Here is a 25,443-nt window from a genome sequence, read left to right on the forward strand (position 1 = left end):
TTGTCTAATTCCTCTAGCCACTTGAATTAATTTGGACCGAGATGAAGACGAACTCGGAAAAATACGAATCTTTAATCCAGAATGCCAAGAGCGAAGGACTTGAATGACAGCTAGGGGCAATCCAGCATGGATTAAAGCGATCGGTGCAGATGCATAAGAAATGTTATCAAAAGCCCCTTTGATATCAACCAAGAGGGCGTATAGCGGTTGACCAGAGATTCTTGCTTCTTCAATAATTTTGCTGAAAGATGCATGGGCGTCGTCACATCCCAAACCTTTCTTGAAACCAACTTGATTAGAACCAACGTCAAGAATTTCAAAAAGATTCTTCAAACGCAACTCATACATTTTCCCAATCATAGAACCCCTAGTAATTGGCCTCAAGGAACTACAAGATGACAAGTCTTTCTTCCCGCTCTTAGAAATAGGCGTAACTATGCCAATATAGAATGACGATTAAAACTTGGTTAAACTTAAAACGAGCAGAAATTACTTCGTATATGAAAGGGGCTGCTTCCTCATCAACGCCCCGCTCTTTACGCTAAAGTTTGACTCTTTCTCTCAACTCTACTTTAACAGTAAAAAACTTTAGCGTAAAGAGCGGGGCGTTGATGAGGAAGCAGCCCCTTTCATATACGAAGTAATTTCTGTTCGTTTTAAGTTTCAATGTCGCTCCTTACTATCAGTTAAAAAAAACTTGTTTTTATTAATTTAATTTCTGAAGGTTTTTGAATCAATTCATGTTTTGATTTTGGCTCTCCGTAGATGAATAATTAAAACGAAATTTGCAAATTTATTTTTTTGGCTAAATGGCTTTCTCATAGTATTGATCGAATGACTTTGAGAAAAAAAGGGCGGGGGAGGAGGCCTATTTGCCCTTCGATTTCTTGGTTACTTAGAAAGGCAACTAGAACTTTTAATTTTTTACGAATGTTTTTATTAGTAAAAGATATACGTAACTTACAAATTAGCTTACGTAACGAACTTTTGTATTCTCATGTTTTTATTACGGATATGAGGGGGTTCACCCTCCCCCCGTCAGTGCTTCGCTCTTTACACTAAAGCTTAAATTTTGTCCCAATTCCTTAAGAATGACCCCTGAGTCACAAAAGCCGTAGAATAAATAGTTGAAATTACTAAAAATACTTTAGCGTAAAGAGCGAGGTATTAGGAGGAGATGAGCCCCTCATATGCGTAATAAAATCTGTTCCTTTTAAGTTTTAATGCTGCTCCTTACTTCCAGTTGAAAAAACTTTTCATATTTTTTTTTCATTGTTTTTTTTTGGATAATGCTAGAAAATCCTGCGCTCCCTTCATGGAAATTTTCTTCCCCAATGACAAATTTCTCGATGGAAAGCTCCCACAACATATCCCCCTCTTCTCAAACCCTCCCCCAACCAAAAAAAAACTGAAAATGTCTGTACACTTCCCCAAAACCATTACTATATGTAATCACTGGTCAAAGTTTGTAACTTGTAGCCCCTCCCACGGGTACTGTGGGGGAGTAAGTCATCCCTAAAGACATAGTTATATTCTTTTTCGACTACGCTGAATAAAATGGCTATCTCAGAATGTCGATCCGGTGACTTTGGGAAAATAATTTGCGTGGGAGGGGGCCTAGGTGCTCTCCAATTTTCTCGGTCACTTAAAAAGGGCACTAGAACTTTTCATTTACATTAGAATGAGACCTCTCACAACATTCTAGGACCACTGGGTCGATACGATCACCCCTGGGAAAAAAAACAAAAACAAACAAACGAACAAATAAACACGCATCCGTGATCTGCCTTCAGGCAAAAAATACAAAATTCCACATTTTTTTATATAGGAGCTTGAAATATTCTACAATAGGGTTCTCTTGTACCCTGAATCTGATGATGTGATTTTTGTTAAGGTTCTATGACTTTTAGGGGGTGTTTCCCCCTATTTTCTAAAATAAGGCAAATTTTCTCAGGCTCGTAGCTTTTGATGGGTAAGACTAAACTTGATGAAACTTATATATTTAAAATCAGCATTAAAATGCGATTCATTCTTTTAATGTAGCTATTGGTATCAAAATTCCATTTTTTAGAGTTTTGCTTACTATTGAGCCGGGTCGCTCCTTACTACAGTTCGTTACCACGAACTGTTTGAAACTTGCAACACAGTACGTCTATGCGGTACGGACACTCAGATCTTCGAAGCCAAAGGGGTGTGTGACTATCCCCCGTTAACAGAATATAGTCGAGCGAGAAATGAGTTTATTCAATTAAGATCAAATCAGATACACTAATCTGATCATACAGTTATATAAATTTAGGGTAAAATTCTAGTCCATTGACTTCTTGCTATCTTGGAAAGTTGTTGGCATAAGTACAATCGTGGTCGAATTGTCGATGGTGTTTGGGTATTTGGTGGTATAGAGCGATCTACTGGAAATTCATTCATGGTTGCTGTGCCAGATAGAAGTAGTGCTACGCTGCTGGGAATAATACGTGACAGAATCCTGCCAGGTACAAAAATAATCAGTGACTTTTGGAGGGCCTATGACTGCCTAGCCCACCATTCTTAAAAACCTGAAGAGAGGCGAAACAAAAATCTGAGACCAGTGGTGTCAATTACGGGAGGGACAAGGGAACCACCCCATACTCCCCCTCTAGATTTTTTTTACATTTTCATTGAAAATGCCTTTATTTGTGTTTTCTTTGAAAAATAACGACAAATTCCCTCCCCCCACTATATTTTCAAAACGCATTTTACACCTCCTAAATTGTGAGATTTGACACTGTCTTAGATGGGATGTCTCAACTCAACAAACACAAAGAAGACTTATGAACAACTTACGGATTTGTTAGCGGTCTTTAACGATATTTCCGTCATTACAAATTTTTCACAAATATATTAAAAATAAGAATGCTAAATTACCTTATAACTTCATCAAAAGCTCCTTTCAGATCCCGGAAAGCTGTTCCGGCTTCCGGGGGAATTGTTATGTCACTCGTAATTACCTTTCCATGTGTCATCCGGTATTCAAAAGAGTAATTAATGTGGAGTTCAAATATTGAGAAGACTGTTTTAATGAGAACGTAAATATGTGAGAGGTTGTGAGAAAATTAATACAATCTTTTCCCGTTAAATTCAAATAGGCTAGGAAAAAACAAGCCGTATCCAGGAGGGCTAAAGGGTATGTACCCCCCATCCGAAACCTTTCTCCGACTCCTAAAAACGTAACGAAATGAATATAAACAAGTCTTCCGTGCGTTTCATAGTTTTTTTTATAAAGATTCCTCAAAAAAATCTTTAATACCCCTTCCCCCCTGGAAATTTCCTGGATACCACCCTATGAAAGAGATTTAGAAATGTGAAAAATACCAGTTTTCAAATTTTAAGGGGTGTGTAACATTTCTAAATCTTCTATATTGGTAAAACGCTGACAATTGGGAGAAGGGATTGTTGGAACCTTAGACCTTAGATCCTCCCGTGCCTCCAGAGGCGCCCAGGGCATCAACAAGAAGCCGCCAGTCATCCCTCATGTGCGCCGCAGCAAGGACATCTTCCCACGCCGGTTGAAGGGAAGCATTTATGTTTCACAGGTCCGTCTGGTTGGTGCGCTGCAGTGTATTGCGCGGCCTGCCTCTTCTTCTTCTTCCTTCTGGTTGCCTCTGGAACGTCGCTTTCGGGATCCGGGAATCGTCCATACGAAGTACATGCCCCAAGTATTTCCATCGACGTGTCCTAATGACATCTGTCACTTTGGGTTGTCCGGTCATCCGTCTCACCTTCTCATTAGAGATTTTTTGTGAGCAATGGATGTTTAGTATTCTCCGGAGACATGTATTCTCGAAAGCTAGAATTCGCCTTTCTTGCGTGTTATTCAGATGCCAGGTTTCGGAAGCATATAACAGGACGGGGATGACGTTGCTATTGAATAAGACGAAGCTTGAGTCGGAGGGAGAAATTCTGCGACCTCCATATCGGTTTCAGTCTGTTGAATGTGCCGGAGGCCTGCCCAATGCTTCATGATGTATCTTTTTCAGTTGATCCCGTATTTAACACTGTGCTCCCGAGATATTTAAATTCTAGAACCTGCTCAATGTCCTGGTTATCGCATCTCAGGTGTAAAGGTGAATCGGTTACTGCCATACTTTTTGTTTTATCAGCGTTGATTCTTAGTCCGATAAGTCGGCCTCTGTCACGTACATCTTCTAGAAACTCTTGTAGTCTTTGTTTACAGGACCCAATAAGCGTGATATCGTCGGCAAAGTCTAGATCATTAATTTGGTGTTCTACGTTTAATTGTATGCTTCTGGTGCCAGTGTTACGGAGCAGATGGTCAGCGCAAACAGGAAAGGTGACAAGACACAGCCTTGTTTAACACCGGAAAGGACACGAAAGTATCTTGTCCTTCCTTCTGTTGTTTTAACACAGCATTCAGATTCTTCGTATAGAGCCATTATGAGGGCTATTAACTTCTCAGGGATCCCATAAAAGGTTAGTAGTTTCCATAGAGTCTCCCGATGCAGCGAGTCAAAGGCCTTTTCAAAGTCTGTAAATGCCATGCACAATTTGTTTTGCCATTCTCGGCTATCATCAATTAACACCTTTAGTGTGAAGATCAAATCGGTACATGAACGTCCTGGTCTAAAACCATGTTGCTCTTCTCTCAAGTACTTGTCAAGGGGACTCTGTATTCTGTGAAGGATTATTAGTGAAAGAAGTTTGCCAGGTTTGGATGAGAGACTAATACCTCTCCAATTCCCAGGTATTGTCTTATTGCCTTTTTTGAAGAGTTTTATGAGTGTGCTGCGCCTCCAATCTGTTGGTATTTTTTGTGTCATCCAATTTTTTCGGAACAAGGACAGCCATATAGATATGCATGAACTGATTGATGCCTTTATCAACTCCGCCGTGATACGGTCTTCGCCTGGTGCCTTGCCGTTTTTTAATTTCTTTGTGGCTGTTAGTAATTCGTCAAGAGTCGGGGGTTCTGTATTGATGTCAAGCTTGATGAAAGCTATAGAGGGTACATCTAGAAGCTCATCAGGTGGTGGTCTATTCAAAAGCTTTTCAAAATGGTTGGCCCATGAATAGCCGATCGCTCGGTGATGAGAACGCCATCAGAATTTCTCACAGGTCCATCTTGAATCGGTTTCTTGCCTTTTATTTCATTCGGTAGTTTATAAAGGGTCCTCGAGTCTCCTCTCTTCGCTGCATCTTCGGCTTGTATTATTTTTTGCTCAATCTAGTTTCTCTTATCTGTCCGTGCAGTTTTCTTGATTTCTTTGTCGATCCTCCTATAATCATTTTGTTTGTGTATTTGTACACTTGGTACATGGGCATCCAGGAGTTGGCTTTTTATCTTTTTCCTTTCAGCGATCGGGTCCCACGTCTTTTGGGAGAGCCATTGTTGAAACACAAATACTCAATCAACGAAGTCATAGTTTGCACCAAAGGCCCAAGAATTTTCATTCTGCCTTGGCCCAACATGTGCACATTAACCCTAACCACTTCATTTTGTTTGAAAACACTTCCATTATTCAGAGGTCCTTGTCGAAATATTTGCTTGATTTTCGTCTTCATATTTTGCTACTGGCTGACAAAATTCTCATTTTCTCAACTATTTGATTTTTTCATTAATTATATATTTTCCTTTCCTGGTTTCTCACAAAACATTGAGCTTTAGATATTATATGAATGTGTTGAAGCTTGTCTTAAGTTTAATGTGGTTCTTTACTTTCCTTTGTAAAACTTCTTTTCTGGATAGTTGTGTTGTAATTAATGTTTATTAAGGGCTTATTTTTGGTTTATTTTGATAATTTTAAATATATATTTATAAAACTATGGTATAAATTAAATTAAAAAAAACAAGTCTTTTTAACTGAAAGTAACGAACAACATTAAAACTTAAAATGAACAGAAATTACTCCGTATATGAAAGGGCCTTTTCCTCCTCAACACCCCGCTCTTTACGCTAAAGTTTTTTACTGTTTTAAAAAGTAAAATTAACAGAAAGTGTCAAACTTTAGCGTAAAAAGCGGGGCGTTGAGAAGGAAAAACCCCTTTCATATACAGAGTAATTTCTGCATAAGCATCTATATTAAGCATCTCAGACATAAGATCTTTCTATATATCAAGTTTCATTAAGATCCGACTAACCATTTGCAAGATAAAGATACCTCAATTTTCACATCTTCCAAGATTTCCGGTTTCCCCATCCAACTCCCCTCAATATCACTGGATCTGGTCGGGATTTAAAATAAGAGCTCTGAAGCACAAGATCCTTCTAAATATCAAACTTCATTAAGATCTGATCACCCATTCGTAAGTTACTAATACATCTTTCTATTTTTTTCAAATTAACCCCCCTCCCAAACTCCCCCAAAGAGAGCGTATCCGTTACGGTTATGTCAATCACGTATTTAGGATTTGTGCTTATTTTTTCCCACTAAATTTATGTTTCGCCTCTCTTCAGGTTTCTAAGAATCATTGTTGGGCCTTCTTGAAGAAATTGACTTTCTCTATGCCGTTATGATTTACAAAATAGATGTTATTGACACACATATAACATAAACCTTACCCAATTGTAGCAACGAATCATAATTTTGAGTGAGAAGTCCCTTAAAAGTTCAATGTCTTATCTGTATTACCCCTGTGAAAAGCCATTACAGATAAGACGTTTTAAACAGGGGGTGCGTTTAAATGCCTACATTCCATTTTGAACTATATCATAAAAGGTAAAAATTGTTTTTCAATGCCGGTGAACTAAATATGGAATATAGTAGCTTAAAATACAGTGAAAAGTTGAATTTTTCTAAGGTAAATTAGAATTTTTAGAATGTTTCTAAGTTATATAGAAGAGGGAGAAAGGGGTATAGTTAGGAACCTTAAAATAACTTCCCGGGATACACTTTAGCCTGTAGACACATCCCTGAAAGTTTCAATTCTCTAGCCCAACAACTTTCCAAGATAGCAAGAAGTCAATGGACTAGAATTTTACCAAATTTAGTCACATTAAAGTAAACCGGTTTTACTCACAGTTCATACATATCCAATTCAAAGCAAATCCTTTTACTTTGAACTCTGAATCAATATAATCCGATTATTTGAGATGTTCTCACTTTGAAAGCTAGTTCAGTACTGAACTACTGAACTTGTTGCTCTTAAATCACTTTTGACTCTAAGGGTTTTTGATGTCGGATCAAATAAGCCTCCTCTGAGGTTTATGCTACCATCTCTTTAATAAAAACGTTTTGCGCTATCAATGGGTAACTTGCATAGCTTACAACCCTTACCCCCGGGCTGTGGTCAGAGGCGCCATTTGGGGGGGTCAGGGGTGGGCAAATGCCCACCCCAGATTTTCCAGGGGGGCCAAAGCTTCAACCACAAAGGGCCCTTTGCCGGCCATAATAATCCATTATGTCCAACATAATCCATTCTGTCCAATTGATTTGAAATTACTGCACGCCTATTAATCAAAGAGCGTAATTACTTGACGACCCTTGGGGTAATTACGCTATTTACTATTAATTATTGGAAACTTTGAAAGTAGGTAAGATACATAATAAAATTCTCGAGTTCTGTCAAATGCCCATTTCCTAGATGATTACGCGACACAAAGTGAGTCGGGGGTGGGGGCAAGATGGAGTTTATGTCCACCCCAAGATTTGGTCCAAATGGCGCCCCTGGCTGTGGTGTTTTTTTTTCAATCCCGGGGGTATTGTTATGTTTGGACTATTTTGAACAAAATGGCTACTTCGAAAGTTCAATCAGGTGCATTTGGAGAAAAAAGGGTATGGAGGAGGGGGGTTAGCTGTCTTTCGGTCCCTTCTGACTCTTAAAAAGGACACAAGGCTTTCTGATTTCCAATCGAATGAGCCCTCTTCAAAGTTTAAATGATCACTCCTTTCATATGAAGTGCGTCTGAAAAAAAACAACAACATAGAAGTCTTATTGATTTTCACTATAAGTAACGCTATAGTGTTGCCTCTAAAAAACAATATTTATTTATAAATCTTTTCATTGCAGAATCATAAATATAGTATGGCAGAGGTCTCCCTTCTCAACATTCATGACATTCATTATATTCTATGAACTGTTGTTCAGATCAAACAGTTCGTGGTAACGAACTGTAAGTAAGGAGCGACGCGACTCAATAGTAACCGAAACTCTATGAAACAGAGTTTTAATAACAATAGATGCATCAATAGAATCGGATTTTAATGCTTATTTAAAATATGTAACATTCATCAAATTTAATGTCACCCATCAAAAGTTAAGAGCCTGAGAAAATTTTCCCAATTTTTGAAAAAGGGGTTAAACACCCCCAAAACATCAAGTGATCTTAAAGAAAACAATTCCTCCAAATTCAGCATATCAGTTAACCCTACTGTAGAGGTTTCAAGCTCCTATGTTCAAAAATGTAGAATTTTGCATGTTTTGCCGGAAGAAAGATCACGGATTCTTGTTTATTTGTTTGTTTTTTGTTTGTTTGTTTGTTTATTTTCCCCCAGGGGCGATCGTATCGATCCATTTATTGTAGAAGATAGGGATAGAGCTCATTTGATCAGAAATAAGAAGTTTTAATACCCTTTTTAAGGGACCACAAATGTTGGAGGGCAGCTAGCCCCCCTCCCACGCTCATTTTTCTCGAAATTGACCCGACCGAAATTTTGAGATAGCCAAGTTTTTCAGCATTTTCAAAAAATGCAATAACTGTGTCTTTGAGGATGACTTGACCCCCAAAGTCGGTAGAGGAAGGGCTACAAGCTAAAAACTTTACCCATTGTTTACATGATGTGTATAGTATTCGTTATTGGGAAATACAGACTTTTTCAGAGGGGATTTTTCTGGTGGAGGGGGGTTACGTGGGAGGATCTTACCTTGGAGGGATTTTTTGTGGGGGAAGGGAATTTTCAATGGAGGGGTCGGACTTCCCAGCATTATTTAGAAGCGATCAAAAATTAAATAATAAAAAAACAAGTTTTTCCAACTGAAAGTAACAACATCAAAACTTAAAATGAACAGAAAGTATTACGTTATAAGAGGGACCGTCCTCTCCTCATCACCTCTCTCTTTATGCTAAAGTTATTTTTAGCATTTTTAAAAGAGCTTATTATTCTAATTAAACGGCCTTTGCGATTCAGAAGTCATTCTTAAATAACTGGAACAAAAAAATAAACTTTAGCGTAAAGACCGAGGTATTGACGAGGGGGTGACCCCTCCCCCTTATACACTTAATAATTCCTTTTCGTTTTAAGTTTTAATGTTGATCCTTACTTTCAGTTGAAAAAAAACTTTTTTTCTTTATTTAATTAACATTCAGGGAAGAATTTTTCCCTAGCCTGCCTTCATTTAGTGGAATGTATTTGGACTAAGCGTGCAATGTGGATGCTTAGTTGAGACAGCTCCCCTCTGACATGAACGAAAACATTAATTTTAAAGGAAAATGCCAATTTAAAAGGAAATCAATAACTGGTTTAGCTGAAGGGTAAAGGGGAGAAGGTTGACGGAGGGTGTCGTTGCTTCGTATCTAGGAAACATATGAATATGATATTAAAAATGAGCAAAAATTAACAGAAAAAGTACTAATTTATAAACATAAAGCTTGAAGTTAACATTTAAAAGAGAGAGAAACCTATTATAAATACAAGGGGTATCAATCCTCCCCCCATTTACGCTATTTTCTGACTTTTTATCCCAATATTTCAAGATTGAATGTTCTACCATAGGAGCAATGTGGTAAAACAAAAGTTTAACTTTTCTATGACAATGATGTGAGAATGATAGGGGGAAAGTTTGCATTTGTTTTAAGTAATAGAATATTCCTTTCAAATGTTTTAAAATTTATTCTATGAATAAAATATTTGCGGTCACCGTTCACCCCAATTTGTTGCAGTCCAAACTACTTTCTAGAAAGCCATAATTGGGCTTTAGCGTAAGGAGCTTGGATCCCCATTATATGTAGAATAATTTTTTTATGTTCAGTAAAACAACTCGTTTTTATTTATTCGATTAAACCAAACGAACAGGATTTGGAGCTTTTAATATAATCCTTATTTTTCAGTGCAGATGAAGGTTTTGATAGTACTTTTCCAACAAATGTGGTAGTTCGTAATAATGGTAGCTGCTTTTATTTACCCCCTGGTATTTTTAAATCAACTTGCAAAATTGATATTACTTGGTTTCCTTTTGATGATCAAAAATGTGATATGAAGTTCGGCAGTTGGACATACAATGGATTTATGGTAAGAAATATTGTTTTGTAACGTTTCTTATATTTTTTTTCTCTTTACAGAGTTAGACAGAAATTCGGTATTTTAAACCTGAAAAATATTTTTCAAATTCTGGATTACAAATTTCTGAAAAATTATTCCTAAAAAAAATGATGATATGTAAGGGCTAAAAACCTGAGGTGCCAAGTGGCGCAAGGAAAAGGAGTTGGAAATACCTCCTTTTGGGGTAGACTATGTTTTGTTAAGAAATCCTTACTTCATAGTATGTTTTGGAGGTAGGCTAGGTAAAATTCTAGTTTAGCTACTTTTTACTATCTTGAAAAGGGGTTAGGGTTACGGAAGTGAATCTTTCAGGGACAGGGCTGCAGAATAAAATGTGTCATCAGAAGTTGTTTTGAAGCACCTACCTCTACTCCTTCTCCCCTTTGAGGGCTCTGACCTTTCATGACCTTTAAAAATCTTTGTATTATGAAAGTGAAAACCTGCAAAGTAGATCTTCTGATTTAATGAATTATAATAAAACTGTTTTCATCTTCACAACTTTACTTAATCCCAATTAATGACAATTCAAAGATCTGCAAATAAATTTCTAAAAATTTAGAAAAACCCGATCAATATGGCTTAAAATTCTTCTTAAACAACAGGAATTGCATCTTCAGAACTAAAACCAGAGAAAAAGAAACTAATAACTAAAAATTAAGGTAGTATGTTGTTTTTAAATATTTCAATAGGTTTAGACCTGTCAAGTAAGCAAATTTCTAAGACTTAGAAATCAGAAGAGGGTTATCTTAGAAGCTTGGCAATACCTTCCCAGAGTATGTTTTCGCCCTGGATCCATTACTAAGTTTCATTTTTCCCACCTAACCCCTTTCCAAGATAGCAAGAAGTAGCCAAACTAGAGTTTTGCCGGTAAACTATAATGAAAAGAGAGGAAAGGTTATTTAGTTCCTAAGCTGTGTCTTTGTATGTTTATTTGTAAAATGGAGGGTTAAATTTGTATTTCTCTGGTCACATTCAAATTTGGCCAAGAGTAGGTAGCTATGGGTCATTAGCATGAAGGACTTATTGTTTAAAATATTTCAAATTTCTTTTTCCACTTTGAAAATATTCAACCTAGGCCTATTGCAGTTCATTTCTCAAAGTGGCATGGAAAGCTACCCTCAAATAAAATGAATATAGACAAACACCAAAGGAATTCCAACATAAAATCTTGAAAAGTCTTCAAAATGAAGCAAAATTAGATTTTTTTTTTTCATTATGTGAAATAAGAGAACAACTAGTTCTCTATTTGTGGTGTGCCACAGCCAAACCATAATCATACCTGTCAATAAAAATGCCAAGATTTATCAATAACATGAATTGTGTTGCGAGAGCAACACTTTGGTTTTTTCTTGTTTTTTTTTCTTTCTTTTTTTCCCTAGCACTCCGATTTCAGCTTATTCCTAGAAAGTAGTAAAGGTCTAACCTCTGCGATTTTTACGAAAACTGTGGACCTTACGCTGGATTGATGAATATGATTTTGTATTTTGGAAAGCTTCGTAGAACTCTTTGCTTGGGCCAAAAATCTATTGTTTTTACCCATTTCTGTTCGTGATTTCAGCTGAGTTTATCTTTCAATTTTTTGCACTTGGGATTGCGGTAGAGAAATGGTATCAGGTGTGCCTCTTAACATTTAAAAGTTCTCTCATTGTTAAAGAAATTAGAGTTTATCCTTTCTAAGTGATGATGTTAGAAACTTGGCGTACGGCAGAAAAGTCAACTTTTGAACTACAACAGATAGATTTTTTTACAGCAGTCGATAGCTCTTGATGAGCTGATCAAAGTACATATCATCCAATTTTTTGGTTGAGAAATTCCTTCATGAGATATATCAATTTGAAAGTTAAAAAGGGGTTGACAACTTCAGTAGTAAGGTACGGACTGAAACCAAAAATAGGGTGATACACAAATGATATCAGATGTGCCTCTTAAACTTTAAAAGTTCTCTCATTGCTAAAGAAATTAGAGTTTATTCTTTGTTCCTTTCTAAGTGATGACGTTAGAAACTTGGCCTACGGCAAAAAAGTGAACTTTTGAACTAAGACAAATAAATTTTTTTGACGGCAGTCGATAGCTCTTGATGAGCTGATCAAAGTATATTTTATAAATTTTTTGGTAGAACAATTCCTTCATGAGATATACCAGTTTGAAAGTTTAAAGGGGTTGACAACTTCAGCAGTAAGATATAAACTGAAACCAAAAATAGGCCGATATCAATTGTAAGACATATAAGGGGAGTTTGAAGTAACAGTCGGCTGTTAGCTCATAATCATCTTCGGCAATGAGGGGCTCGCAACTTTTGGTAGTTGGTGTACCTGTTATTTGTTTCCGGTGTATTTGATGGTAAGACCAATTTGGTTCCAGTGGTAAGACATGTAGGTTACTTGTAAGTAATAATTGGCTGTTAGGGTACAATCATCTTCGGCGATGAGGGGTTTGCAACTTCTGCTAGTTGCAATGAGGGGTTTGCAACTTTTTCGAGTTGGTGTACATAGTATTTATTTTAAGATCCTTACAGATTAACAACTTCAGCGTTTAATCGAAGCGAGGAAGCAAAACCAAAGTGTTGCTCTTGCAACAATTTACTCGGCAAAGTCTAACAAAGGTTGCCGCAACATCTCACGTTGCCCATGCAACGCAGATCTAGTTTTGACATAATTTTAGCGTCAGACTTGCTCAACTGAGACAGACCATTAAAATTATAAGGAAATACATCCGAAAAGCTCTTATCAATGACAAGCTTCCCTACCTTGGGACAATTTTTAGCATGAAAAATACCCACAAGTTTAAAATGCCCCCCCAAACACACGCACAAAATAATGTATCTATACTTCCCAATAACATACTAGCCTATACGTAAATAATTGGCTGATTTTGTTACTTGCAGAACTTTCCGTAGGGTTTTTTTTTTGGGGGGGGGGGGGGTCATGTTATCAATAAAGGCATAGTTACTGCACCTTTCAATTGTGCTGAACAAAACGGCTATATCAAAATTCTTATCAAAAGACCTTAGGGAAAGAAAAGAGTGGGACAAGGCTGGCTGATCTCCAACTTTTTTGATTTCTTGTAGAGCGTTATGAAATTTTCGACATCTGATCAAATGAGTCCGTTGATTTTTGAATAAAAAAAGGGAATAGTTGTGGGAAAAGTCAAAGTCATGGCGGCCAATTGTAGAAAAAGCCAAGACAGATTGTCCAATTAAATGGGCATCAAGTGCAAGGTTAATTTTAACCCTTTGATTGCCTTTGCTACTGTCTCCTCCCACTTATGCTACACCTATCATGCATGTCACTCCACAATGCCGAACTAGAGTCCTAAACCACTAAAAACCACTGGTTTGATATGATCACCCCTGAGAAATAAAACAAAAAATAAAAACAGGTAAAGACGTATCTGTGATTTTTCTTCTGACAAAAAAAAATAAAGTATTCCACGTTTTTATATATGGGAGCTTGAAACCTCTGCAGTACGGTTCTATTAAATACTTAATCTTATTGCATGATTATTATTAAGACTATGAAACTTTTTGGGGCTTTTCCCCTTTTCCGAGAATTCTCCGGCTGGTAACTTTTGATGGGTAACATTAAACTTAATGGACTTCATATATTAGGAATCAAACAGTTCGTGGTAACGAACTGTAGTAAGGAGCTACCCGGCTCAATAGTAACCAAAACTCTAAAAAATGGAATTTTGATATCAATAGCTACATCAAAAGAATCGCATTTTAATGCTGATTTTAAATATATAAGTTTCATCAAGTTTAGTCTTACCCATCCAAAGTTACGAGCCTGAAATATTTTGTGTTATTTTAGAAAATAGGGGGAAACACCCCCTAAAAGTCATAGAATCACACGAAAATCACACCACCAGATTCAGCGTATCAGAGAACCCTACTGTAGAAGTTTCAGGCTCCTATCTACAAAAATGTGGAATTTTGCATTTTTTGCCAGAAGGCAGATCAAGGATGCGTGTTTGTTTTTTTGTTTCTTTGTTTTTTTCCCCAGGGGTGATCGTATCGACCCAGTTGTCCTAGAATGTTGCAAGAGAGCTCATTCTAACGGAAATGAAAAGTTAGATAGCCATTTTATTCAGCGTAGTCGAAAATCCTTATAACTATGTTTTTTTTGTGTTTTTTACTGTTTTAAAAAGAAGAATTGAGAGAAAGAGTCAAACTTTAGCGAAAAGAGCGGGGCGTTGATGAGGAAGCAGCCTCTTTCATATACGAAGTAATTTCTGTTTGTTTTAAGTTTTAATGTCGCTCCTTACTTTCAGTTAAAAAAACTTGTTTTTTTTTTATCTAATCAGCATAAAAGATCAATTCTTTTCATATATCTATTGTTATCAAACCTCCTTTTTTTAGAATTTCGGTTACTGTTGAGACGTGTCACTCCTTACTTTATGTTTGCTACCAAGAACTATTTGATGTGTTTGTCTATTTTGTGCGTTAAATAAAATCTCCAAATTCTTGCCCAAAGTGTCACTTGCGCTTTATTGACAGTCCTTCGAAAGAACAAATAAAATTAAACTGAATATTTGATATATAATGATTTAAGTTGCTGACAGCACAGCATTTCAAGATTTTATTTTACTGTATTTTTTTGTATTTTCTATTTTGTGAGTACAAAAGAAAATATTTATGATATAAATTGTTTTCAGTAAAGCCCAAATGATGCAGTACGCTTTAGATTTTCACAGATAGGGGGGAGGGCAGTTGCCAAATTTTTGTTTGTAGTGATTTTGTTCGTTTCAAGTTTGATTTGAATTTTCAATTTAAGTTTTACTCGTTTTAAGATTTATTTATTCATTTGTATTAGTACCTGTTGTATGGTTGTTTACTATAATTGTTTATATAATTTGTTTTTCTTTTTGGGTTTCATTTATTCCTTAATGATAACTTTGGTCATTTTGAGTTTTAATTATTGTAGGAATTTATTTTTATTGTCTTTGTTTTAATATGGTTTTTTACTTTTCATGGAAGAACTTCTTTTTCGGACTTTTTTTTTATTAATTTCTGTTCGTTTTTGATTGGAAAAGTTTCAAGTTTTTCAATATAATCCATTTCAACATTAAAGCTTTTTTTCATCATCGAAGTTTCATCCAGGAATTAAAAAATCAAAGCGGTATTTTTTCAATGTTAAAGTTCGACATCCCCATGAACTTTCCCTGATAGTAGTCACAACCAGATGCAGTAGAAGTTGCAGTTGCCGTTGCAGTTGGGAGCAGTCACACTTGCAGTCGTAACCAGTCAACCAGAAGCATTTTTGGCTTTGAAAGTTTCAAGTTAATACCTTTACCCGTTCCTATTTGTTACAAATACGTCTTTTTGGTAACTTAGATTAGCCAAAGAGGGATAGTTACTTTCTCTTTGGACTATTTTGAACAAAATAGCTATTTGAAATTTTGATCAGTACATTTGGAGAAAAAATGTCTTGGGTGCCAGTTGCCCTCCGATCACTTTTTCCTCTTAACAAGGGAACTAGAACTTTTGGTTTCAAATCGATTTAGCTTCCTTCGAAGTTTATGTGACCACCCTTCCATAAAAACCTTATATGTTAACAATGGGCAACTTGCATAAGTTACAACCCTTGTCACCGGGCGCTGGGGGCTTTTGTCAACCTCGAAGACATAGTTATTTGACTTTTGGACTATTTTGAACAAAATGGCTGTCTCAAATTTTTATTGAATGCATTTGGGAAAAAGAGGGTTGGAGGGGGATAGTTTTCCTTTGATCAATTTTCACTCTTAGAGAGGGGACTAGAACTTCTGATTTTCAATCGAATGAACCCACTCCGATGTTTATACAACGACCCCCTACGTGCTGAGTGCCTGTGGGGAAAAATAACAACAATAAAACATTGAAACCTTATGCCTCTGTACTATAGGCAATGTTATAGCATTCCATCTGAAATTCAAATGACATCAAACCGTTGAGCGGGTCTGGGGGAGGGTGAGGATGGCACAACTCTTATTTGTAAACTTTGGTTAGCCTTGTAATTTAAGTGGTTTTTTGTGTTGTTTCAAATATTGTAAAAATAAAACATGGTTTTAATTATTAAATAATTATTAAAATGGATTTAAATATTGGATTTAATTACGGATTTAATTAAATCATGGATTTGATTATTAAGGTAAAATATGGTTTAATTAAAACATTGGTTTTAATATGACCGCTGGGATTTCACCATACACTACAAACCATAAAAAATAAAAACACACCAACCAGATTACAAATACCACTCGGATTGAAAATCATTTTAAGAACCAAACATGGATTAATTCAAGAACATCCATAAATTATTTAAAAAAAAACAAGTTTATTAAATGAAAGAAAGGAGCAATATTATAACTTAAAACGAACAGAAATTGCTCCGTATATAAAAGGGGCTTTTCCTCCTCAACGCCTCGCTCTTTACGCTAAAGTTTGACTCTTTCTCTTAACTATACTTCTTAAAACAGTAAGAAACCTTAGCGTAAAGAGCGGGGCGTTGAGGAGGAAAAGCCCCATTTATATAAGGAGTAATTTCTGTTCATTTTAAGTTTAAATACTGCTCCTTTCTTTCATTTAAAAAAAACTTTTTTTTAAATAATTTATGGATGTTTTGAATTAATGCATGTTTTGTTCTTGGCACTTTAATAATTAAAACAAAATTTGCACATTAATTAATCGCAATAAATCGGAAGATTTTGAGAAAAAAGGAGCGAGGGAGGAGCCTAGTTCCCCTCCAATTTTTTGATTACTTAAAAATGCAATTAGAACTTTTAATTTTTTACGAGCGTATTCATTGGTAAAAAATATGCATAACTTACGAATTAACTTACGTAACGAACTTCTATATTCATATGTTTTTATTGCGTATATGAGGGGGTTCACTGCTCGTCGATACCTCGCTCTTTACACTAAAGCTTAAATTCTGTCCCAATTCTTTAAGAATGACCTCTGAATCACAAAGGCCGTAGAATAAATAGTTGAAATTACTAAAAATACTTTACCGTAAATAGTGAGTAATGGGGGGGGGGGTAAACCCCTCATATGTGTAATAATTTTTGTTCGTTTTAAGTTTTAATGCTGCTTCTTACTTTCAGTAGAAAAAAAATTTTATATTTAATTTTTCATTGTTTTTTCAAATAATGCTAGGATATCCTGTGCCCCCTTCATTGAAATTCTCTTCCCCAATGAGAACTTCCTCCGTGGAAATATCCTCCCACGTAACCCCCCCCCCCTCAAATCTCCCCCCTAAACCCAAAAAAAAACCTGAAAACGTCTGTACACTTCCCAGTAACCATTACTGTATGTAAACACAGGTCAAAGTTTGTAAATTGCAGCCCCTCCTATGGGGACTGCGGGAGAGTAAGTCGTCCCCACAGACATAGTTATTAGGTTTTTCGACTATGGTGAATAACGTGGCTATCTCAGGATTTTGATCTGGTGACTTTTGGGGAAAATGAGCGTGGGAGGGGGCCTAGGTGCCCTCCAATTTTTTTGTCACTTAGAAAGGGCACTAGAACTTTTTATTTCTGTTAGAATGAGCCCTCTCGTGACATTACAGAACCACTCATTCGATAAGATTACCTCTGGGAAAAAAACAAACAAACAAAAAAAAACAAAATAAACACGCATCCGTGATCTGTCTTCTGGCAAAAAATGCAAAATTACACATTTTTGTAGAGAGGAGCTTGAAACTTCTACAACAAGGTTTTCTGATAGGTTGAATCTGATGGTGTGATTTTCGTTAAGATTGTACGACTTTAAGGGGGTGTTTTCTCCTATTTTCTAAAATTACGCGAATTTTCTCAGGCTCGTAACTTTTGATGAGTAAGATTAATCTTGATGAAACTTACATATTTAAAATCAGCATTAAAATACGATTCTTTTGATGTAACTATTGGTATCAAAATTCCACTTTTTAGAGTTTCCATTACTTTTGAGCCGGGTCGCTCCTTACTACAGTTCTTTACCACGAACTGTTTGATAGCAGGCTGTAACCTTGCTCCTGCCGGTTGTAATTTCAGTTCGTATTGTTTTTAGTTTGAATATTTATTTAATTCCCGACTAGGGATCATTTAATTATCTATAGTAGTATTTTATCTGTTTGTTTGATTTGTTTATTCATTTTAATTTTGTTCATTTTGGGACTCATTTATCCATGTATATTAATTTCTGTTCATTTTGGATCTGAATTATTAAATGCTTTACTTCTGCTTGTCTTTGGTTTTAATATGACTCTTTACTTCCCTTCGAAAAACTTTTTTCTTCAGAAATATTTCTCAACTAATAGTTAGTAAAAAAAAATATACCTTTTTTATAATGCACTTGACATTTAAAGTTTTTGTACCATATTCTGACAACTTATTTAATTTTAGCTGGATTTGCAACTCAATGCCGACGAAGGCGATACAAGTTCATTTGTAACGAATGGAGAATGGTCATTATTGGGTAAGAATACTTACAACTTATTTTCTTTTCGAACATCGATTTTTATGTCTTTGTGTTTTAAATATGAAGCTTCGAGCGTTCACAGCGGTAGGATTAAAGATTTAGCGCAACAGACCAGTATATTTCCAAGTTTTTTACAGTTTGCTCCTCGTGAAAGCTGATTCCTCAGGCTAACCACTTGTTAACCCTATTTTTTAATGACCACTTGTATAATTTAGTGCATTTGTCAAATGTAAAATCGGAAGACAAGGGTTTGATGGAAATAACCACTGATATGTGTCCAAACAGCACGGCTGTGATAATTAGAAGTCCAATATACGCCGTTTTTATAATTTTTCAGGAGAGCCAAAAAAGCAGAGAAAAGTTTGTTGGCTGTGGTCGCTCTGAAGGATGAGGCTAATGGAGATTAAGGGAACATACCTTTAGCTAACCTTTTATACTCTTTTATGCTGTATAAATTAAATCTAAATATTCCGAGCAAATTGAAAATTATTCCATTTTATGGTGTATGTCTCCTTTTTCATGCAGATAATTCCTATCCTCTTCTGTCTAAAGCATTCTGAGTGAAATTCAAAATTAATCCATTTTTGGCGAATGTCTCCTTTTCCTTGGCAAAAAAGAAGACAAATGCCATTACAGTTCATTAAGATAATCCTTTTTTGTCAAAACTGGCGTATATCTCTTTTTTTATTTTCGTAATGGAACAAAAAGGACAATTCTGACTGCACCATTCGATTCATTGTGCTCAGTTTATTCACGAGACATACATAACTTGTTTTCGATGAAAATGGCATACATCGTACTTTTAATTATGACAGCCGAGTATCTTGATTAGTATCTTAATTAGAATAAATAGCTCTTTTGAAATTATTAAAAATACTTTAGCATAAAGAGCGAGATATTTAGGAGGAGAAGAACCCCTCATATGCGTAATAATCTCTGTTCGTTTTAAGTTTTAATGCTACTCCTTACTTTCAATGGAAAAAACCTTTTCATGTTTATTTTTTCATTGTTTTTTTTTTATAGTAATGCTAGAAAATCCTGCACCCCCTTCATTGAATTTTTCTTCCCCTATGACATCTTCCTCCAAGGAAAGACCTTCCCACATAGCCCCCTCCCCTCAACCCCCCCCCCCAAAAAAAAAATCCACCTGAAAACGTTTGTACACTTTCCAATAACCATTACTGTATGTAAACACTGGTCAAAGTTTGTAACTTGCAGCCCCTCTCCCAGGGACTGTGGGGGAGTAAGTCATCCCCAAAGAAACAGTTCTTATGGTTTCGACTATGCCGAACAAAATGGCTATCTCAAAATTTTGAAACTTAAGGAAGAAAATGAGCGTGGGAGGGGGCCTAGGTGGCCTTCAATTTTTTGGTCACTTAAAAAGGGTACTTGAACTTTTCATATCCATTAGAATGAGCCGTCTTGCGACATTCTAGCCCCACTTGGTCGATACGATAACCCCTGGAAAAAAAAACACATACAAAACACGTAACAAAACAGTTTTTTACGGTTTAATAAAGTAGAATTGAGAGAAAGAGTCAAACTTTAGCGTAAAGAGCGGGGCGTTGAGAAGGGAACAGCCCCTTTCATACTCGGAGTAATTTCTGTTCGTTTTAAGGTTTAATGTCGCTCCTTACTTTCAGTTAAAAAAAAACTAGTTTTTTTATTTAATAAGAAACAGAATCGGACGGTTTGTGGCAACAAACTGTAAGTAAGAAGCGAGTCGACTTAATAGTGACTGAAACTCAAAAAACTAAATTTTGATAATAATAATAATAGATACATCAGAAGAATTGGCTTCGTATGCTGATTCCATATATATAAATTCATTAAGGTTAATATTACCCGTCTGAATCTATGAGCCTGAGAAAATTTGCTTGATTTTCGAATAAGGCAGGGACATCCCAAAAGAGTCAAGCGATCTTAATGAAAATTACACCGTCAGATTCAGCATATCAGATAATCCTACTGGAAATGTTTGAAGATCATATCTACAAAAATATGGACTTTCGTTTTTTTTTTCTTGCCAGAAGCAAGATCATTGTTGCGTGTTTATTTATTTGTTTTTTCCCTAGAAGTGATTGTATCGAACCAATGGTCCTAGAAGATTGATAGAGGGCTAGTTCGAACGGGAATCAAAGTTTCTAGTGCCAAATTTATTTGACCAAAAAGATTGGAGGGCAACTATTTACCCTCCCTCACCGATTTTCCCCCAAAGACATCCGATCGAAATTTTGAGATAGCCATTTCATTCAGTAAAGTTGAAAAGAACAATAACTATGCCTTTAGGGATGACATACCCCCCCCCCTAGTCCCTGGAGAAAGGGCTGTAAGCTACACAATTTGCTCATTATTTACATGTAGTTCTTATTATTGGAAAATATACTGACATCTTTTGAGGAATGAGGGGGAATTTTCTATCGGTAAGAAGTATATAGAAAATATACTGACATCTTTTGAGGAATGAGGGGGAATTTTCTATCGGTAAGAAGTTTCCGGAGGAATTTTCCAGGGAAAATTTACATGGGAATTTCCTGAAAGGGGATATCCTGGCATGATTTGAAAAATGGTCAAAAATTAAATAAATGCGCAAGTTTTTTCTACATGAGGGGACTACCTCCTCACAGTTATTTAATAACAATTCCTGATACACAAGGACCGTTGAATTTGAATGAGAAATATTGTTACAGAACTTTAAAACTTTAGTGTAAACTTAGTCCCCCTCATGCACGGAAAAATATGTGTTCTGTCTCAATTTTACTCTTGCTTCATATTTTGAATCGAAAAAACTTTTTTTTTTTAATTTAATAGCATATAAGGGCTACAGATAACCGTTTTCTCTTTTTCACAAGAAATGGTACCTCTAGTGTGGTCTCATCTTTTACTAAGATATTCTAAAACTACACTTAGTACAGAGCTTAGTACTTCCTATGAAAGAGATAGTGTGTAGTATGTGGATACGCAGGCAGGAGCGGCTCGCTGGTCCTAGCCCTCAGAAACTCTTATGATATTTGTAATCATGTCCTAGATTTTGTTTATTTTAGCCGTGTCGTTTTGTTTGATATGTCCTCTCCCCCAAACACACCTTCAAAGTACTTTTTATGCACGTCCCAGATGAGTACTAATTTTTTACTGTTACTGTTCTCACCCAGGATTACCACACATGGTACTAATGTAACATTTGTGGTTGTTTTCCAGGGCAGTGCTACTTTTTTTTCCTGTGGTACATTTTTATTAAAATGTGATATGGTCTTTTTACGTTTGCTACTTTTTGCTGGTTCTGTCCAATATGGGAGTTGTATGTTATGTAGAATACAAGCTCTTGAATCTATTTAATGCTTAGGTTAGCTGTATGTATCCTTCTTACCAATCGAAGCGAAGAGCTTGGGGGTCATCATATCTCAAACGAACCGCATATAAGAGTCATCTCTGCTTAACCCTTCAATTTTTTTTCAAATTTTAAATTTAGTCTTTTTTCTATATGTTTCTTTCAGCTTTAAAAAAATTGTAACAACCAATATAGAAAGACTTGGGATTTACAAGCACTTCAGTTAAGGTCGCTCATAATACACGGGAGATTATACCAACAAAATTGTTAAGTATGACATTTTTGTGTTCAACCAAGTTTTAGTCCACTGTCTTGATATTTCATATTTGGAAAACCAATACTTGAAAAAAAAAAGTTATTACAAGAACTTATAAACAATGCGTGCCGTCAGAAAAGGCCTTAAAACTTGCCAAGGATTGAATTTTGATCAGTTCTGGCCCAAAATCGTTCTTTGGTATTGTTACGGGATGTAATAAACCGAAAACTATACAGACACATTTGCTTTGCAGTGTGTTTGGCTTCCTTGACCCTAAGATGTTTTTCCTCAATATACCTGTCAACTATTTACTTCTGAACATTAAAAACTTGTCGATTTTTCATTTATATGAATATAGTTCTCTAAGAGGTTGAACCAGCATTTTTAATGGACTTTCTGAATTTATCTCCAATGCCTGGTACTTTTTTGTATGAAAATAGTAGTTCAATAACTTCGACGGTGCTAAAAAACACGTTTGGATAAACATCCTGGTTATACCCAGGGTTGACACCCAGTAAAAAGAAAAAGATCACTAGATTTTAGTGGGTTCGGTCGATTTAGTGATTTTCTTCAATAATCTAGAGATCTAATTGCTGATTTAGTGATTTTTTTTCTTTAGGCAATATAGCAAATCATTAGAAACAGTGATAAGCCACTAGCGTGACAACCTTTGTCTTACCTGGCAGGAAATACAGGCTGGATTCGACAGCAGGAGTTCCCTTTCAATAAAGTGCATAAATCACAACAAGAATATAAATTTGAAGTCATCACTAAGTAAATAAATAATGATGAAGCACAAAATAACAACAAATTGTGACATAAGCACCAAAACTAAAAATGGCGTCAATTAGAAAAGCCCGTCCAGTTAACTGTGATCCTGACTATTTAACTTAAAAGACATTTGGCTCAATATCCAGTAAGCGGCATTTATCCACCAAATTTGGCTCGGTGACAAAAGTAGTTGGCAAAAAGGATTAGCTTTCGATAGAAAACCTAGTTTAGCATGCAAAATTTATTCATGTGATTGTCTTCCGGATTTTCAAAAAAAAAGCTTTGAAGTATTCTGCCATTATACTGTTTTGTTTTGTTTGTTTTTTTTCTTTTGGCGCTTATTAATGATTATTTTCAGTAAAAGTGCTCGTGGGCCGGATGTAATAATCGTTTCTTGTAAACTTTTTCAATACCGCTCTTGAAAATGGTTTTAATGGGATTTTTCTTGCGTCTTTGCTCAAACTCTTTTAAACATTAAAAAAAAACTAGTTTTTTTTTAACTGAAAGTAAGGAGTGACATTAAAACTTAAAACGAACAGAAATTACTCCGTATATGAAATGGGTTGTCCCCTCCACAATCCCTCGCTCTTTACTCTAAAGTTTTTAATTAGTTTAAAAAGTAGAATTGTGGCAAAGAGTCAAACTTTAGCTCAAAGAGCGAGGGATTGTGGAGGGGACAACCCATTTCATATACGGAGTAATTTCTGTTCATTTTAAGTTTTAATGTCGCTCCTTACTTTCAGCTAAAAAAACTAGTTTTTTTTATTTAATTTCTGAACGTTTTTGATTTAATGCATGTTTGATTTTGGCTCTCCGCACATAAATTATTAAAATGAAATTTGTCTATTAATTCTTTTTTTGGCAAAACGGCTTTCTCTTAGTTTTAAGCTGACAATTTTGAGAAATAAGGGGCAGGGAAGGAGGCCTAGTTGAGGCCTAGTTGCCCTCCAATTTTTCGGTTACTTAAAAAGGCAACTAGAACTTTTAATTTTTAACGAACGTTTTTGTTAGTAAAAAATATACGTAACTTAAGAATTAACTTACGTAACAAACTTTTATATTCTTATATTTTTACTATGTAAACGAGATGGTTTGTCCCCTCGTTAATACCTCACTCTTTGAGGCCGTAGAATAAATAGTTGAAATTACTAAAAATACTTAGCATAAAGAGCGAGGTATTTATCTCCTCCTAGATACTTCGCTCTTTATGCTAAAGTATTTTTAGAACCCCTCATATGCGTAATAATCTCTGTTCGTCTTAAGTTTCAATGCTACCCCTTACTTTCAATTGAAAAAAGTTTTCATATTTATTTTTTTATTGTTTTTTATATAGTAATGCTAGAAAATCCTGCGCCCTTTTCATTGAATTTTTCTTCCCCCATGACATATTCCTCCAAGGAAAGATCATCCACCATAGCCCCGTCCCCTCAACCCCACCCCCAAAACCAAAAACATCCCCCTGAAAACGTCTGCACACTTCCCAATAACCATTACTGTATGTAAACACTGGTCAAAGTTTGTAACTTACAGCCCCTCCCCTAGGGATTGTGGGGGAGTAAGTTATTCCCAAAGACATAGTTACTATGGTTTTTGACTATGTAGAACAAAATGGCTATCTCAAAATTTTGATCCGTTGACTTTGGGAAAAAATAAGCGTGGGAGGGGGCCAAGGTGCCCTCCAATTTTTTGGTCACTTAAAAAGGGCACTAAAAATTTTCATTTCTGTTAGAATGAGCCCTCTTGCGAAGTTCTAGGACCACTTGGTCTATACGATGACCCCTGGGGAAAAGAAAAACAAAAACAAACAAACAAATAAACACGCACCCGTGATTTGTCTTCTGGCAAAAAACACGAAATTCCACATTTTTGTAGATAGGAGCTTGAAATTTTTTGCTATATGGTTCTCTGATACGTCGAATGCGATGATGTGATTTTCGTTAAGATTCTATGACTTTTAGGGGGTGTTTTCCCCCTATTTTCCAAAATAAGCCAAATTTTCTCAGGCTCGTAACTTTTGATGACAAAGACTAAATTTGATGAAACTTATATATTTAAAATCAGCATGAAAATCCTATCCTTTTTATGTATGTTTTAGCATCAAAATTCCGTTTTTTAGGATTTCGTTTACTATTGAGCCAGGTCGCTCCTTACTACAGTTCGTTACCACGAACTGTTTGATAACAATAGGATGAATAATAATGATAAATATCATGTACTAGCCAGCTTCCAAGCATGCTACAGTTATTACTTAACAGTTCAGAAAAGTGTATCGTCTCATGCTTCGAAACTTTAAAGAGTAATCGACCAAAAGAGCATAAACAAATTTGATTCTGCGTAAAAACTAACGAAATTATAACAATCAATGTGTCTCCTTCGGACATCAACGCATAAAGATAATTGA

General features: G+C 35.8%; 1 protein-coding gene and 1 long non-coding RNA gene across 15 annotated transcripts in view; one reads left to right on the plus strand and one right to left on the minus strand.

Annotated features, from left to right (window-relative positions):
• LOC136030248 (uncharacterized) overlaps positions 1-23,282 on the minus strand; it is a 48,192-nt gene extending 24,910 nt beyond the window's left edge. The window contains exon 1 of the long non-coding RNA XR_010618221.1: positions 22,951-23,282. This is a non-coding gene — a long non-coding RNA (uncharacterized LOC136030248). The remainder of the gene's footprint in view (positions 1-22,950) is intronic.
• The window catches only part of LOC136030245 (neuronal acetylcholine receptor subunit alpha-7-like), a 189,257-nt gene that overhangs the window by 133,094 nt on the left and 30,720 nt on the right, over positions 1-25,443 (plus strand). For all 14 annotated transcript variants that reach the window (XM_065709076.1, XM_065709086.1, XM_065709079.1 and 11 more), the window contains 2 exons: positions 10,043-10,223; positions 18,612-18,684. In XM_065709076.1, the coding sequence (XP_065565148.1) occupies positions 10,043-10,223; positions 18,612-18,684 (254 nt within the window). The remainder of the gene's footprint in view (positions 1-10,042; positions 10,224-18,611; positions 18,685-25,443) is intronic.

The sequence above is a fragment of the Artemia franciscana genome, chromosome 8 (genome assembly GCF_032884065.1).
Source record: "Artemia franciscana chromosome 8, ASM3288406v1, whole genome shotgun sequence".
Lineage (NCBI taxonomy): Eukaryota > Metazoa > Arthropoda > Branchiopoda > Anostraca > Artemiidae > Artemia > Artemia franciscana.